This window comes from Calidris pugnax, unplaced genomic scaffold (genome assembly GCF_001431845.1).
Source record: "Calidris pugnax isolate Ruff unplaced genomic scaffold, ASM143184v1 scaffold133, whole genome shotgun sequence".
In the NCBI taxonomy this organism is placed as follows: Eukaryota; Metazoa; Chordata; class Aves; order Charadriiformes; family Scolopacidae; genus Calidris; species Calidris pugnax.
In genome coordinates this window covers 619033-636646 of record NW_015090977.1, presented here as the reverse complement: position 1 = coordinate 636646, position 17614 = coordinate 619033, and the positions used below count along the sequence as shown (strand labels likewise).

The window sequence follows — 17614 nt, the reverse complement described above, 5'->3', positions numbered from 1 at the left end:
AAGACTTACCAGCTGCCTTCCTGGGGCTTCTCGAGGACGAAGCAATGGCTGGCACCCCATCCTGTGTGAGATCATACAGAACAAAACACAAGAAAGGTAAATTAAAGAAATGCTGGTCTTCAATCCTCTCCTTCAACATACTAAATCCAAAATGAGGTAAGGCCTTAATTAAAGCCTTAAGGTGACCATTAAATCTTATGTTCTTCAATCAGTTCAGAACATGAAAACAGAGGTAGCATCCAGGTAAGCCAAATGTGTCAAAAATCGTGCTCAGATGAGGTAAGGCCTTAATTAAAGCCTTAAGCTGACCATTAAATCTTATGTTCTTCAATCAGTTCAGAACATGAAAACAGAGGTAGCATCCAGGTAAGCCAAAAATCATGCTCAGGCTGCTGTGCACTCATCTTTTAGACATCCAGAAGATACTGTCAGCTCCATAATCTTTATCCATTTCATCACTGTATGGACAATGGATGGGAATTCTCTGAAAGGACAGTTCCAACATATCTCAAGTTCTCATTCTCTGCTTTGAAACTTTAATTATTAAAGCCAGGCACACCTAGTCACCAAAAGAGCCCCCCGAAATCAAGAATCTGCAATCATAGGCAAGTCCTCACTGTCATCAAAATGGAAACAGGAACTTCATGGAGAATAAGATTTTAGACAAGAAAGTGACATAATCAAGTATCTCCGCAGAGCCAGCCAAGGCTGAACTGCACTGTTAATGGGCTTAATGAATTCCAGCTATCTGTTATACCATCAGAAAGACACAGACCTCACCTGATGACAATGAATGCAGTTGCTACTGTTCTGGTTGAACAAACTCTAATTTCATCTTTAAATGAGAACCCCATCATTGAATAACAATAAGAAAGGCATAAAGGCAACTGTTTTATATATAATTGTCTGAAAAGACAGTTAAGATAATGCTGTGGCTCCAGAACACCTTCAATTCCAAAAAGATTACTGGAAATCACTACAGTGACCTTGGAAACTGTCAACTCCAAAGAGAGAGGATTTTTTTGATACAACGAAGGTGATAACATTATGCCTTGTCTGTGCATAAAAAGGACAAAGTTAATCCCCTCATACAAGGGCTTTCTGAACTTCTACTTGCTTCTGAAGTACTAGATGGAGTCTTTGCTTTAGTTTTCCTCCTCAAGGAATCACTCATTTACGTAGTCATTTCTCTTCCCCAGTAAGTTTTGAGAATTCTTCAGTTTCGGAAGAAAACTTACATACTTGAACACACATGCATATGTATTTATTTTCATTTGGTTTTAATACCCATTTCCACATAGTCAAACCCCTACAGTTCACAAATCACTTGTGAATTGAGAGTGGTTCAGATAAGCAGCCTGCTGTTACTTCACCAGGGACCAAATGATCAATCTCCCCTCTCCCAGTAAAAACATACCTTTTCCACCCAAACATTTTGCAGATACTTGCCACTTTGGTGTTCCAAGATTACCAGGTCAAACCCTGTGCATTTCTTTACAGCCAGGGAAGGGATGGAGCAAAGATAAGGCCATTTTGCTAGTAACTCACATTTACATACAACTAGGTGCAAAGGGAAGCCAACTCTTTGTATAAATCAGTGGCACACACTGACTGCTTTGAAATCAATCAGAACTTTTGTCAGTAGGTCAACAGATCCAGGATTCCAAAATACAAAGACCTAGAAGTATTTCTGTGCTTCTCATTTTGCATTTCATTTAAGGAAAAAGTACTTCAAAACAACATTTTAAAGAACGGCTGGCATAAATATTCCAGACTTACAGGCTCATTCAATTCAGACGAGCACGCTCCTGAAGCAACCGAGGGAATTTCAGTGTTCTTTTCCTCTTCATAGGCTGTAGCAAATGTCCTGGATGCTGCAGAGGAGATCTCTTGAGAACCACAAAAGGAAGAATCTGAAGCTACTTCACGACAGCTACTTCCAAAGGCTGTTGGGATTTTTTCTTCTAGAATTAAAAAAAAAAAAAAAGAAATTAAGAAAAAGAAAAGAAAACGGTGATAGCAAAGCTAGAAAATTATTTGGTCTTTTGATCTTGGTGACATTTCAATGGAAGCAGAAAAAGGTTTCTTGTACTTGAACAAGCACCAGCACAGGAAACTCTAAGAAATTATTGTCCATACGTGATTTCTAAACAAAACTCCAAGCTGATTACCTAGAAGTTCCACCTCAGACATTATTTATGCAAAACTTTACCAGCTGAGAAATCTTGACCACTGTATACATCAAATTAATGAAAGTACAAAGCAAATGATAATTCACTGCTCTTAAACAACACTTAAGTTCAACAAACATTGAGATCAACTCTCAAAACATAGTAAGAGCTTAGTACATTGTCTGTCTTGAAAATGCTAAAATCTACATGCGTCATCACTCCAAAACAATTTTAAACATCTAAAACAATTTCTGATTTATAAAGACTAGCTTTAACTACCAAGTAATTATCTTTCAGAGACATTTGAGATAGTGGCTTTTTCAGCTGTGTCCTAAAGGAGAATTTCTATGTTAGAGATTTATTTTGACCAAACAGGCTGTAACTACAACGCTGTCACTATCCAGACCAAACCAATGAGATTTCAAACAACAGGGACAGCTTTTCTTGTGGTTACTTATTCCAAGCCTGACATTTCTGCATCGGTCCTACGTGAATGGAGTTTCCATCATTCGCATTCAAAGATTTTTACATTAGCAAGTCTTGGCAGAAAGGTCTGACTCCTGGCAGAGAAAGGTTAAATAATTCACTGGTAAAGGTCTGACTCCTGGCAGAGAAAGGTTAAGTAATTCACTGGTCCTCCCTCCCTTCCTTCCCCTCCGTTACCTGAGCGGAGCGGGGTGCTGACGCTCGGTGGTGCATGACTCACTCTGGGTGTTTTAGAGTCTATATCCCCGTAGTAGTTCTCTTGTTCACAGGGGATACTCGACAAATCCTGAATATCTGTCACCGATCTGAAGTGTGGAAAGATGTTCTGACAGTTAGAATAGCCACTTCCTGCACTTGTGAATCACTAAATTCTGCTATTTTCAGGTTCTTCTTTAAATTTTACTTTTGTTCGGTATTATCTACTTTTCCAGAAGGCAGAGAGACTTTCCCTTTGAAAACTTCCCACAGAATTCTTGGGAGGCTAAAGATCACTATCTTCAATGATCTTGCAGAGACAGAAAAGGTTAATTATTTGCTTTCCCTTCCTTCACAGGATTTCTTCGTTTTAATAGTACTCCTATAAAAGCAAGCTCAGGAAATTGCCTCCAGAAAGGGCAAGAACTTCAAATGTGAACCACCAGGTAGAAAATTCTCTCCAAAGCCAAGGGAAGACCTGGAGGTTTAACAAAAACTAACAATCTATTAATTAAGACCAAACGCAAGGCTTAGGAGCCTTTAAAAGAATTACTCAGATAAACTGAAGCTGCTCAAGATCTGCATGGGCAGCAATGTCCACTCAAGTTACAAAGATTCTTAAGTGGCAGAAGGACTGGGATTGTATTAAGCAAACTAACATCTTCTGCAGATACACCCTGGATGACACTGTCCTCAGAAGACCATGAAATGAACAGATGTCTACTGCTACCAAATCAGTAATTTCTATGCAAATCTCCATTATCTGTAAAAGGAAACTAACTTCACTAGTTAAGTCACAAATCTATTCTGCAAATTTTCCCCGAGAACCTTGATCACATCGTAATAAAATTTATTTAGCTACATAATAATTATTTGCTCTTCAAAGTAATTTTATTTCTTCTGTGTAACATGGACAGAAGAAACAAGGAATTTTAACACATTTAATGTGAAGAAGTACACCCAAATTACACTAAGTTAATTACTTATGAGTATGAAAATATTTCAAACTAAGGAAAACTGTATGTGATAGTATCCCAACTTATAATGAGAAAATTTTCTTTCAATACTTCAAATAGTTTCTTCTCAGCTTGAGAGCTGAGACAGCTCTGCCCTGTCACATCTTCCCATTTTGCATCAACACAAAACTTTTATGATGATAACAACCAACTTGCTGAAGTTTTGGCATAAAACAGTCTGTGGCTCTTACACATCTTTTTCTTTGGATTCTTCTTGTTGCTCCCACAGTATTGCTTCTTGTGCTCCTCCAACACTAGAATGAGGGAAGAAAGGTCATATTCTTTGAACCTATCAGAAAATTACAAAAATAAATGTATTTCGTGTCCTCTCTCTCCAAGTTTAAAGGACCACCTTCTCTTTGAGATAGACTGCAGCTCATGAAAAATTTTTGCTTAAAACCTTAGAAGATGGAGAGAGCAAGCACTCTAGGAGAAAAATGCCATTTTAACCTCATTATGGATTTGCATTTGGTAAGGAGAAAGATTCTAATTGACATATGCAGTTTCAACTGCAAAACTGAAAGTTAAACAAAAATCTACGAATATACATCCATACATTGTTTTACCATCCTTTGGTCTGCATTGAAAGCTACTCTCTCAAACTACAACAAGCCCACTGAAGGTCAAAGAGGGTAGATTAGGCAGATGGTCAGAGGGCAACAGCCCTCTCTGTCCTGCTGGCAAAAGCTCAGTTCCTAAGAGAAGGGAGCAGCCAAAACCATGACTTTTTACCTTAAGGCCAAGTATTTACACGCTTGCTGGCTACCTTTGGCACTGGTAACTCAGTTCCTCCAGTGGATGGGAGAGAGTACAGCACAGACAGTACAAGCAGCTCTCCCTCCAGCAGCTGCTAACTTGAGGAACACAAGGAAAGCTGAGCTACAGGGAAGGAAGGGGCTTTCAGGAAGCCTGAAGGCCACATCTGAAAGACCCCTGGCAGCATGAGGTGGTGATTCTGGCCAACATCTCTGCATACTAACAGAACATAAAATTTACAAAAAATAATGGATGTAAACACCTCATGTTTGACAGATGAGTCTGCAAGTCTCCAAGCATGGCTAATGTTATCTGCAGGCAAGATACAGCGAGCGTACTTGCATCGGATTGTTCCCACAGGAGGGGAAAAAGCATGATCTTCATTCCACTTGAACTCCAAAACCAGAGCACAACAAAATTAAAACAGATGACTGAAGCCTTAATTTGAATTATCTTTGCTCTGTTTAAGACTGTAGTTTATCAGTGTAAAAGGAATTGTAATATATACGTGACTTATTTTGCCTATTTTAGCTCCCTCGTTAAGCAAAAAAAAAACCCAAATCGAACACTGTAAAAGACAAAACCCCACCTATTTTAGCTCCCTCGTTAAGCAAAAAAACCACCAAATCGAACACTAAAAGACAAAACCCCGTGAGACTTGTGAAAGTCCTTTTATTATTTTCGTGGTAAGGAACTATGACATGTAGATAAGCATTAAAAAACACCACTGGCATCTTATTTGAATATTAGATATATAAGCAGAATTAATAAAGAGAGCACACTTTATAGCCTAATTGATGCTTCAACTAACGATAAAAATAAGTGTATCTACCTGGCTGCAGGGATATGGCTGAGCTGATCCACTCCTAGCGTGTTACTGCCAGAGTTCTGTGCCGCTGTGCTGCAGAATAATATTTTTCCTCCTGAATACAAATAACAAATGTTCCCTGTTATTGGGTTTTGCAAGTACAAAAGAAAGCGACACAACTCATTGAACAGGAAATTGCAACTTTATTAAATTTTTTTAGTTCTTGTGACCTTTGTTGTTGTCAAGAGACAAATGTGTTTTAAAGATGCATTTTCATAAACATACCCCAGCTGCCAGACAGTCAACCACTGAAGCACTGGGGAATATCACAACATTTACAGATTTGAGCTGAGAGGCAACAGACTAGAGAAACAACGATGATCCTGCCATTATTCTGCACACACACAACTGCAGCTCCTACCGTTTTTAAGCTCAAGATCCTTCTAGCAATGAGAATATTAATGTATAAATACAACTCTAATTCAGTTTCCAGCCCCATAGCAAGTTGCATAAAAAGATTAAGCTTAGCCCTAGGGTAAGAAAAAACCCAAAAGCAAAAAGGTTGAAAACGAGTTTTGTTCTTTTAACATAGCAAGTATATAATCATCACACTCAACTATATTTCAGTGACTACAACGCCCAAACCTCATCTTCCAAAAGCATCCTGAACTCTCGCTAAAATAGTGAGGAATAAGAAACCAAGTGACCTGAAGAAACTAGCTCCAGCTTTCTGACAGGAGTGCTGCTCCTGTCAGCATCTCCCTGACTCAAAATTACCTTCCAAAGAAAGAGCGCATTTACCTGAAGCCTGAATACCTGATTCTGCCTCGTCAGGTAACTGTTTCTGTAAAAATCCTTCATCTTCTAATTTGCTCTCAGCATCTGAGGTCTGAAGGACGTCGGGGAAAGGAAGGGAATTCAATCTCTCGCAGGCAAGCTGTGAAGGGCAGGACAACTCTCACAGGATGATGTTCACAATAATCAGAACGAAGAGACAAACTTTTCAAGAGCTTATCAGCAAACAGCATGGACTGGATTTAATAGTCCACACAATAGTTTTGAATCTTCAAGAAATGAATGAAGATTGTTTTAAGGCTAATGAGTAGGCTGAGATTATCAACTGCCTAAAACTTTTCTTAGCCACAGACTATGTAATTTCCTAGTAAACAAATTAAGAAAACAAGTCCCTGGTGTTTTGGGAGTTCTGAGTGTCTGTGGGATTTTAGTTGTTTGGGGTTTATTTTGTTTTGATTCGGTTTTTTTTCAGGCCAGTGTGTGTTTTAAACAAACAGCGTTAGAATTCTTTTACTTTTCAATAAATCTTTATTTGTATTGAATAAAAGCTGCTGTTCTCCCATTTTCTACAGCTCTTCTTCAAAACAAATGGGAGCATAATAAAACCACATGTCATGTAACTTACGTCCAAAGTTCTTGACACAGACTTTGCTCCTGTCTTTTCTGCTATTTTTACCTCTTGTTCGGAACTTCCCTGAGTAGTAGGAGGAAGGAAACAACCAGAATTAGGAGTCGAGAATTCTTCAGATACATCAGGAGATGAATTAGGGGAACAATGTAATTCCCTAGAATGCCCCTGTGAAAGACATCATCATTTGAGATACTTTCTCCACTCTCTATCAAAGAATACATATTTTAGTCAATAACGCTATACAATACTGCATCAAATTGAAATTATACTCAATTTGATCACTCTGAGTTTCAACCTACCTCCTGCTCCTTACATTACCTTTATGATTTATAGGAAAAAAAAGAGGGGGGGGGAAAGGGAGATGGAGTGATTGTTAGTCAGATCACAGCTGAAAAGATCAGATGTCTTGGTAGCTCAGTGTGCAACATGGAGAGAGCAGGCTGAACTGTTTAACAGATAACCAGCTGCAACTAGATTTCTTGGATTACTATACATGCCCAAACCATGACAATACTCTAGAGAGATTCTCAACTTGTTGAAAGACTGAATTTTCACAAATCTCTATTCCAGACTCTGCTTGTTCATCTTGTGATGGTGACGGGCAACTTCTCCCTAGGACGTAAGAATGGAACAAAATTACTAGGCAAAAAATAACATGAAGCGAGTGATCTAAAACACTGATGGAATATCAATGAGAGTAGACAGTAAAAACTACATTGTCTGCCAGCAGTATGGAGAAATAATGACATTTAAGTGCTCACATCATCAATCTAGGCATGTGAAGCTTTCCTTTATCTGTAACTGTTACAAAAGCACTACCCAACTATGGTGCTACAGAAAAAGCATCTCTGTAGTCCAATTGAGAAATAAAGTGTGACAGTGACAGCAAACTGGTGGATTGGAAAGCTTTGGGTCTCCCATGCTGATACATGGCAATCAATGATGGCGAAGGGTCTCCAAGCTCACTGGACATGACCTTCACCTGTTAACATGTAACACTCATCTTAGTCCTTATTTATGTTCACCAATGATCAAGTGATTGACCTGCTCTGGGAGCCAAACTCTGGAAGATAAAATTGACAACTATTGTAACAAAATCACTGAAACTACAATCTGCTGGGAGATGGTGAGACAAAAAGGAAATACATTAATTTTTAGTTTTCAACCTTACCTCCAGAACTTCTGAATGCAGACTCAGGATCACTCTCCTCAGATTCAGATCCATCCTCACTGCCCAGACCCCAAGACTCAACATTGTCACCTGTTGGCCACCCACATCTTTGTTGGTCTTGACCTTTTTGGACTCTCAGAGTGACATGTTGAAAGGCTTCCCTTATACTCTCTGCTTCACTTTCAGATGTACATTCACTGGCTGCACAGGCAGAGTTGAGTTCTAGATGTCCAGAGGCCACTCTTCTGGCCATTCGCTTCACTTCAGCTACACGAGAAGAACAAAATCACCAGTTCACACAACAGAATGTGGTCATTCAAAGCACTCCCTGGTTTTGCATTGTGTCTGCAGACTTGGAAATGCTAAAGTTACAGCCTGTAAACTCCTTTATCATGAAGAGTTAAACGCTCTCTTCCATTTGAAGGAAAGCTTAAAACCAGCACAAACACTTGTTAGTTGGCATTCTCTATTATTCGTGCCTGTACTGCCATCCACTGGTCACTGCTGTACTACCCTCTCTAAATTCATACCCTGTCCTTCCCTTATATCCTGCAAAACAGGGCTAGAAATTCCTTGGGCTTTATAATCAAACCATCTTAATGCGGTTGTGATTATTTTATGCCCTGAATGTGCAAGACAGAGGATCCTACTCATTTGGTTTTCATCCAAGAACAGCCTAACAGAGCTTCAGCAATTAAGGCACACAGACCTTCCGTAAGTAACAAAATGTGTTAAGTTTTAATGCACTGCACTAAGATGTGCTAATATTAATGCCGAGTTAACACCAATTTACTTACCCCTCCATCCTGATTGCATCATCCTTCTCTCCTCACTCGTTTTTGTACTGTAAATTTCAGAGCCTGATTTCAGATAGCACCTATAATAAATCATTATGAAATACATCAAACTGCTAATGCACAAGCATACTGCCTTAAGTATTCTCCAGTCAGTAAAAGACTCTGATTTCAGATAGCACCTATAATAAATCATTATGAAATACATCAAACTGCTAATGCACAAGCATACTGCCTTAAGTATTCTCCAGTCAAAGACCAGAACTTGTTTTAATGTTAATTAAAAGGCCGAGAGCACACATGCTCTCAGAACCCAACAGAACTAGCAGATTGAGCCATCAGAAGCTTAGAAAGCACAGACAGTTATTTAGTTCTATTATAGATTAACCAGACAAGCTGTACGTTAAAATTTAGATTTCAAAAGCTGTCAACTGCCTTCAGATGATATCTCTCTATAAACGCTAACAGATGATGAATGCTATGGAAATTTGTTTCAGTCAGGTCAGTTTAAGATACTCAGAACTTCAGACTTGGGTAACAACAATCCTACCACCAACCCAATTCCAATCCAGAGTTCAGTCCCTTGACCATCTAATGACGTGACAGCATCTGGCATATTTATGTTATGCCAGATGTGTCCTTTACCAGGGCAGAACTTGTTTTAATGTTAATTAAAAGGCCGAGAGCACACATGCTCTCAGAACCCAACAGAACTAGCAGATTGAGCCATCAGAAGCTTAGAAAGCACAGACAGTTATTTAGTTCTATTATAGATTAACCAGACAAGCTGTACGTTAAAATTTAGATTTCAAAAGCTGTCAACTGCCTTCAGATGATATCTCTCTATAAACGCTAACAGATGATGAATGCTATGGAAATTTGTTTCAGTCAGGTCAGTTTAAGATACTCAGAACTTCAGACTTGGGTAACAACAATCCTACCACCAACCCGATTCCAATCCAGAGTTCATTCCCTTGACCATCTAACGACGTGTCAGCATCTGGCATATTTATGTTATGCCAGGTGTGTCCTTTACCAGTGGGTCTTACTGATCCAACTGGGTCATGAATCAACTTAAAAACTGGAAAGGTTTTCCTGACTTGATTTGACCCAAACATTGTAGGATTTAACCCAAACATTGTCCCTATCTTTCCAACTAATAATACACATCCATTTGCTCAAGTTTTGACAGGTACTTTTAACATGCACTTTTCACCAATGCTTAGAAATATAAAGGGACAACATTAAAAAGCACATCAAACCTAACGAAGTAACATATGCTCTGTTGTCACTGGGTTTAGCAAGACTGTTCTGCTCCCACAGCCCTAGCACAGGCCCTAGTCCTACACTTATGAGGTACTTTTAACATGCACTTTTCACCAATGCTTAGAAATATAAAGGGACAACATTAAAAAGCACATCAAACCTAACGAAGTAACATATGCTCTGTTGTCACTGGGTTTAGCAAGACTGTTCTGCTCCCACAGCCCTAGCACAGGCCCTAGTCCTACACTTATGAAAGCCAAAGTATTTATACTGAGAATTGCATGAGGCTGCACACAGAGAGGAGAACCACCCTTACCAGTAACTGATTAGATTGCTCTCCCTACGCACCATTACAGTTTTGGACCACTGACCACCACAGCGGCATCTGGAATCTGAACATCCCTCTTTAAAAGTAACTGCCCTGTCACAGCAGTTCCCCTGTCAGCTCTGCAGCTGGCAATGCCTCACAGTAGGGTTCTAATTGGACAGATGGCTTTTGGCTTAATGAAAAAACATTTAATGCCATCCTTGATCCCGGAGGTGTCTACCTTCACAGTGGCTGTATCAAGATGAACCCTGCTAGAATTAACTCTTCGTGAATACAATCCAAACTCACCACCTCTCTTCTTCACTTCCACTTGCTGCAGAGTGTGAATCACCTCCTCTCTGACACTGCAAGTTGAAATCTTTTTTGTATCTTACAGATACATGTGGGAGTAAACGCTGAAATGAGTCCAACAAGCCATGATTCAGCATACGTTTGGCATTCTGGTAATTACTAGTTGAGCTGTCTGAGATATACCAAGAACCAGACAGTACAAATTTTATTCCCTAGGTTGTATTTTAGTAGCACTGCTCATGAGAAAGGATGACAACTCCAGGCCTCAGCCTTCTAAAAACTCTGCCCTGGATTTATAGCAGGTATCATATGTACGCAGCAGACTACCATAACACAGAGTTCCCAGGGGAATGAGTGGACCTAAATGACTCAAGATTATTTGTACAGCAGATACATACATTAATTTCTCTCTTTCTCTTTGGGCTAAGCATGTCAACTACTTATATTTAATACTGAAAATGATCTAGAAGCCTTTACCAATGACAGGTGGAAACACACCCCCAAAAGATTTGCAGTGACCTTAAAAGGTCAAGAAACAAATTACTTCATGTTACCCCATTTTAATACTAAGAAAATCCAGTACTTCATATTGATGATTTCAAGAGTATCTCTTTTAACGTACAGATATTTACATCTACCAAGTTTCTATTTGGAACCCCTACAACAGAAATTTTAAAAAAATCATCATTCCTAACACAGGTTAGTTTTAAATCCCCCATTTCACTGCCAAAATAGTCAAAGTCAATACATAACCTACATTACATTATCTGTAATAACAATAACAATACGTTGTCTTTAAGTTAGCTTAGGGATCAAAAAGATGAATGGTTCACAGGCTTGTTTTGCACATTGCAAAGAGTAACTGAATGTTTTCCTATCTTCATATGAAGAAGAAAGATAAACAGCAGAATAACACCATACACAAAATTGTATTTCTATTTTAAAGTCTCCGGTTGTCTTTGCTATTGTCATTAACATTTGGTGGTTTGGTTGTTTTTTTTTGTCTGGAGGTTTCCCTTTCCCAGTTACCTTGGTATGAGCCATCACAGCAAGGTTTTATCCAGTCACAGAGGGGGATTAAACACATATTAAGGAGCTGACGGTCTGCACTGAAACCATTCATTGGGTTACCCCAGTGCAAAAGCCTAGATGTACCTGTCAAGGCCTCCTGCACTACTGTACAGAAGCTATAAACATCCGATTTGACTGTGACAACTTTTTCAAGAATTACTTCAGGAGAGCACCACTTATAGAATTGGACTGGGACAGGAATACGTGTCAGATCACTATGTTCTCCACCATCTTTGCTGTATAAAGAGAAAAAAAGTTATAAATCGGGACATACAGCACTGTCAACTAGAATCTATACTTTTTGGAATGAAACACTCTTATATCTGCTTTTGGTTTAAATACCTAAAAGGTCCAGAGTATACCTGCAAATAAAAATCTGTAATGTTTTCATACTGATAAATGTATTTTGGCACATTACAGCAAAGACTTTTCGGCAAAAGTAGCACCTCCTTTAACAAATTCACACTCAAAAAGAAATCAGAGAAAGTTGAAAATTTTGCAGTATGAATTTTACAAACAACACTTTAGCTCTGGCCATGGACAAATACAAGAAGGTGGCACCTGGCCTGTCAGTACTTATTTTGCAATGTATACTTATGTCTAGAAGATAACTTCCTCCTTATATTTAATTATAGGGGGGGTTGTTACTCATTTCACAGCAAGCTGTACCTGAAATAGCCAGGAAATCCCCAAGATTTATTAATAAATTGAGTTTAAAAGAAGGTTAGGACCTTTGCTCCTTTCAGGACATTACTACTGGCAAATTTCTGTTTATTACCAATTTTACTCTCTTTCTTTACACTCTAACCAGCCATTTACTTACTTTCTAATCAGACTGCACTACGGGAAACAAGTAAAAAATGTATATAAATTGTAATTTACCCAAATGAATTTAATGGTGTCTCTCATAAAAGAAATACTCTTTTTGTCACTGGTGACACTTAATTACTACCAGTTCAATGAGGTGTGGAATCATCAACTACTTTAGGTAAGTCTCCATATGCACAAGTTCAGTATAACAGCCCTACAGCAGAATTAGTGACTCAAAGAGTAATCTCTCTTCTGTAAGATTAGGTTCTATTTCTCTATGATGGTATTTTTATACTCCAGTAAAGAGCTGCTTCTCTTATTAGTTTCTATTTTGAGGTATTTATAATATAGAAACTGAATCCACCTGAAATTTGCCATACTACCTGTGGCAAAGTTTATGTAAGTAATAATTTGGAGTTCTTCACTCCTGTAACTCTGTTGCCCAAATCAGAGGCAGGAGTCCTTAGATATCAAGAGGGGCACTTCAGAAGAATTTAGCACTAAATTTGATTTTTATTTGTGTTTGTCCCTTTCACAGAAACAGCAAGGAAATTCTTTACCTCTCTATCATGTATTCCAAGTTGCACAGCTTTGCCTCACCAGAAGAAACAATCTGAATAGCATAGGAGGTAACTGAACGGTGGATAAATCCTCGGGAGTGTAGAAAACGCAAAGCATCATTAATTTGAAGCAGCACGTGCAAAATGGTCTCCATGTGCAGTACTGGGAATTCTGAACGCTGAAAAAACAACCACCCCAAAGCACCAAATTTATATTGCAGGTCTTTAAAGCTTCATGTAGGGAAAAACTATTATTGTACAGAAGAAGGCAAAGAAAGCAAACGTGAAACATACTGCAGTATAAGTCAGACAAATTGCACTTGCAAAATAATGGTAATTCTCAATACCAAACCAACTAATAACACCTTAAAAGACAACTAAAAAAAAAAAATAATTATACACTATGCCAAAATTCAATCTGAAGCAGAATGAACTTTTAGCGTTTCTTGCCTCTGACTGCAAGTTCTCCATAACTTAGATGTCTGCATTCAAACAGTTAAAGGAATAAAGGAACAACTCTATTAACTGAAAAAAACGGAATGACAAAAATGAAACACAGGTCAGTTGATGATTTAAAAAAAAAAAAGAACCACAACCAAGTTCAAGCTGTCACTTTTATATCAGGCAGTTTGCAATGTATTACAAGCAAATACTCAAATGCAAAAGCTGGTCTCAGCACATCTGCAGTGTACAACTACATGCACTTTAAGAGTTCAATTGCATTTAACAGCAGCCATTTTAAGACTGACACCAAACAAGAAAATCAATGCAATTGCACCTAAACATTAACTGAAGTATTTGCCAATTACAAACTCTACCAGCTTACACTGAGTATCTGACACTGTGCAATGCAATGAAACCCAGATACACAGACTGATGATTTTGTCTTCTTATTCTTTGACTAAAGATGGTAGATGTAGTTATTAAATTTCTTCCTCTCAATTAATTATAAAAATCAAGTATTCCAATTACCCTTTCATGAAGAATGCTGTACAGAGAACCAAAGTTAACCCTTTCATATACTAAACGGGTTTTCTCCAAGTCACTAGACAGACAAACAGACATCAACTGTAGCAAATGAGGATGACGGAGCTGACTGCAATGAGAGAGGAAAAAAAAAATTGTAAGGCAAATCTGAGATTGAGAGACAAAGAGTCCTGGCCTTCTAGGTGATTTTATCAATACAACATGAATGCTTCTAACTTCTCATTAAAATACCTCAAATTCTAAAAGAACTATAGATTAGGAGGCATTTAGGAAACAGTGTTTACTGTCATGACTAGGAGAATCCATAAATAAGCCATCCAAGAAACACATAATGAAGCATTCGTTCAGACACACGAGAAGTGAGTACCACCTTCTCCTGTATTATCCACTGAGAAGCAAACGGAGTGGGAACAGACAGAAGACAGACCTGTATTTCTCATTTGGAGAGAGAGAAAGTGTAACCACAGCCTGACAGTCCTCCTGAGGTTAATGACATTTCCTCACCTCACTGTGACAACCCCAGGAGCACTTGTGGCTGCTGCACATTCTTTCTTACCTACTACGTTCCTGCTCTGCAACAAGAAGATCAGCCAAGCGTAGTTTAATACAGTTCTGGTGGGGCTCAAAGCTGAGTTCCTTCACTGTAACTCTGCTGCCTTCCCACATTAAGCTACAAGGAGAAGAGGAGGAACTTCTATGAGATGTCTTCTACAGTATTTTTCCATTACGGAATTAGTTACAAATAATTCTGTAATTCTGAAATGCTCTGGTGCTGTCTCCTGCTGTTAGTAACATTACTTTGAGGATCCTGGCTACAGCATATACCATTTCAAATTCTCATCCTGTCAAAGACTGGATGTACCAAGACAGATTTGCTGTCCATAGATGATATCCTTCCCTGATCCAAGGTAAAGAACAAGGAGCCTCTAAAGGTCATTTCTCTAAAGGACATCACCCCACTGTGATACAAGTCAGAGCTTTGGGATCACCCATTTGTCCATTCTCAGATGCCTCTGAGGCACAATTACTTGCTACACAATACAAAAGATAAAAAAAAGGCTCAGTCTGCACTTGGAACTCTCATTGTACCACAGGCTTGAGCAAGTGGGCTGCAGATGTGCATATCCAGAGGCCGGAGCTCTCACCCAACAATTCCAAGGATTAAACACTGAATGCCACAATCTGTGCATGCCCAACCCAATCATAATTGGGTTAATAATGCTGGAAAGGACCAGAGCAACCTACAGATATCAAGAGTGTCTAATCAGTGGACCTCAGGAAACAAGGTGCAAGCAGAAAGCACTGGATGAATATAGAATATACAAGGAAAACTATCAAACAAGGCAACTGGTACAACAAGTTGCTGCTCAATAGTGACAGGTACACACCAAGAGTGGCTAAAACCCCTTTGATTCCACTTACTTTGTCATCATCATGTATGGTCCAACATGGTAAGAAAATGCTGGTTCATCATCTGCCTGAACCAAGTCTTTTTCCCCAATAATAGGGAGAGATGCCAAGTACCCCAGATGACCGCTGCCTGCAAGATAAAACTGAAACAAGACCAGGGCTTAAAGAAATGGAATATGCAACAGTTCCCAAGATCCCTCACATCTCCCACAAGCTCACTAAAAACCTGAGGGCAATCACTGCAATGGGAGCACCAGCCAAAGCATCAAAATGAAATGTTAAGATCTCTATGTCTAAAGCTTAACTTTCTAGTGAAGCCAAAATAGGGAAAGCAGAAACAGTCGTTAAGAGCTCCCACAGGTGACATTTAACAGGAGTTTCTACTGCCTGTTCCAAAACAGCTCTTTCTGACAGGGCCTACTAATAACTAAAGGCCTGGGTATTTGCACTGTCCCCATTTTTTTCCCCACCATTTCAGTAGAAATAAGAAAACACTAAAATGAAAAATAACACAGGTGGGATAATTACCGTGAAGAGTATGTGACTGAAAAACTGTACTACTGCCACTAGAAAACCATTGTCCATAGCTCCTTACCTTCCCAAACCCAAAGCTGTAAATGCTCTTGGCTGTGTTAGCTCCACCTTTTAGAAATCTACGCAGAGGACTGTCAACATTTCTAAGTATCAAAAACATAAGCAATAAGAGTAACTAATACGCCAAGGCTTTGAGTTAAATAGAAAAGAGAGATAGAGAGAAAAATGCAGTTCTGCAACAGCCATGTATTTAAAATGTTGCATTTCTCTCGTCCCACACAAAAAGTCTAATGCAGATGCTGAGATCCCAAATTACTATGCAACTCATTAAAACCCTTTAGGTACACCATTATAATATGTATTTGTTTAAAGCAAGATAGCCAAATTAACAGAAATATGTATATACAGGCATCTTGCATTGCTTTTTGTTCACAAGTATGTATTTTTCTTAACATGTATCTAACATGAAAGCTCTTGAAACAGTTGCAAACACACCCCCAAAAGATTTGCAGTGACCTTAAAAGGTCAAGAAACAAATTACTTCATGTTACCCCATTTTAATACTAAGAAAATCCAGTACTTCATATTGATGATTTCAAGAGTATCTCTTTTAACGTACAGATATTTACATCTACCAAGTTTCTATTTGGAACCCCTACAACAGAAATTTTAAAAAAATCATCATTCCTAACACAGGTTAGTTTTAAATCCGATATTGATAAAAATAATAATTAAAAAAAAAGACTACAAGTTTATATCCCTTGATGCATTCTCTCTGCCAGGTTTCACCTGCTATGGATCTTTTGCTGCGGTAGCATCTCTACTTCAAATAAGACTGATTAAAATGAAATTACTCAGTCTCCTGACCCATGGCAAATTTCATGAGCTGCAATTTGTCTAGTAGTTCAGCTGTGAGTACAATCTGATTGGCTATAATTTAGGTTTATAGTTCCTCCCCCTCATCCTCCCCCACCCAAAATACTAGACTCCAGTAGTCCTGAAATAAAAAAAAATAGAGGAGAGAAAAGAAAAGAAGGAAGGGAGGAAGGACGGAAGGGAGGGAGGACAGAAAGGAGGGAGGAAGGAAGGAAAACAGTATTTTGAGCCCCAGGAACTACAAGGTAGACAAGATTTCTTAAAAAATATTCAGCATATTTACAAAGTTTGACTCGAATCACATGACTGATGGCTTCAAGAGAATAAAATGCACATTATAAATCTAGTAATTTCAATCAAACTTCCCATCTCTAAATAGTGCCAACAAGATGAAATCATACCAATTTGGTTTTGTTGTTGTTGTTTTTATTTTCTTTCCCAGTGTCCTTAATAAGAACTTTCTAATCCTGTAGGGTAGAGAAAGATGGATAACAAAATTTCCTCCTTGAAGCAAGAGATTCAATAGGGCTAGGATTTCACCCACAGAAAGAGTTTGAATAGGGCTAGAGTTTCACCCACAGTTCTACGTAGACTTTGAGCTACAAAGGACTTTGAGCTAAAAGGGTTTCTTTTTTTTTTTTTTTTTTTTTTTTTAAAT

At 38.5% G+C, this 17614-nt stretch overlaps 1 protein-coding gene across 1 annotated transcript in view; it reads right to left on the bottom strand.

The window, feature by feature from the left end:
* The window catches only part of TEX14 (testis expressed 14), a 58866-nt gene that overhangs the window by 7945 nt on the left and 33307 nt on the right, over nucleotides 1-17614 (bottom strand). Inside the window, exons 14-24 of the mRNA XM_014953171.1 lie at nucleotides 10706-10812; nucleotides 8827-8906; nucleotides 8030-8296; nucleotides 7373-7470; nucleotides 6853-7023; nucleotides 6234-6369; nucleotides 5457-5547; nucleotides 4060-4122; nucleotides 2835-2962; nucleotides 1780-1964; nucleotides 10-61 (exon numbers count right to left, since the gene is read on the bottom strand). Of these exons, the coding sequence (XP_014808657.1) occupies nucleotides 10-61; nucleotides 1780-1964; nucleotides 2835-2962; nucleotides 4060-4122; nucleotides 5457-5547; nucleotides 6234-6369; nucleotides 6853-7023; nucleotides 7373-7470; nucleotides 8030-8296; nucleotides 8827-8906; nucleotides 10706-10812 (1378 nt within the window). The remainder of the gene's footprint in view (nucleotides 1-9; nucleotides 62-1779; nucleotides 1965-2834; nucleotides 2963-4059; nucleotides 4123-5456; nucleotides 5548-6233; nucleotides 6370-6852; nucleotides 7024-7372; nucleotides 7471-8029; nucleotides 8297-8826; nucleotides 8907-10705; nucleotides 10813-17614) is intronic.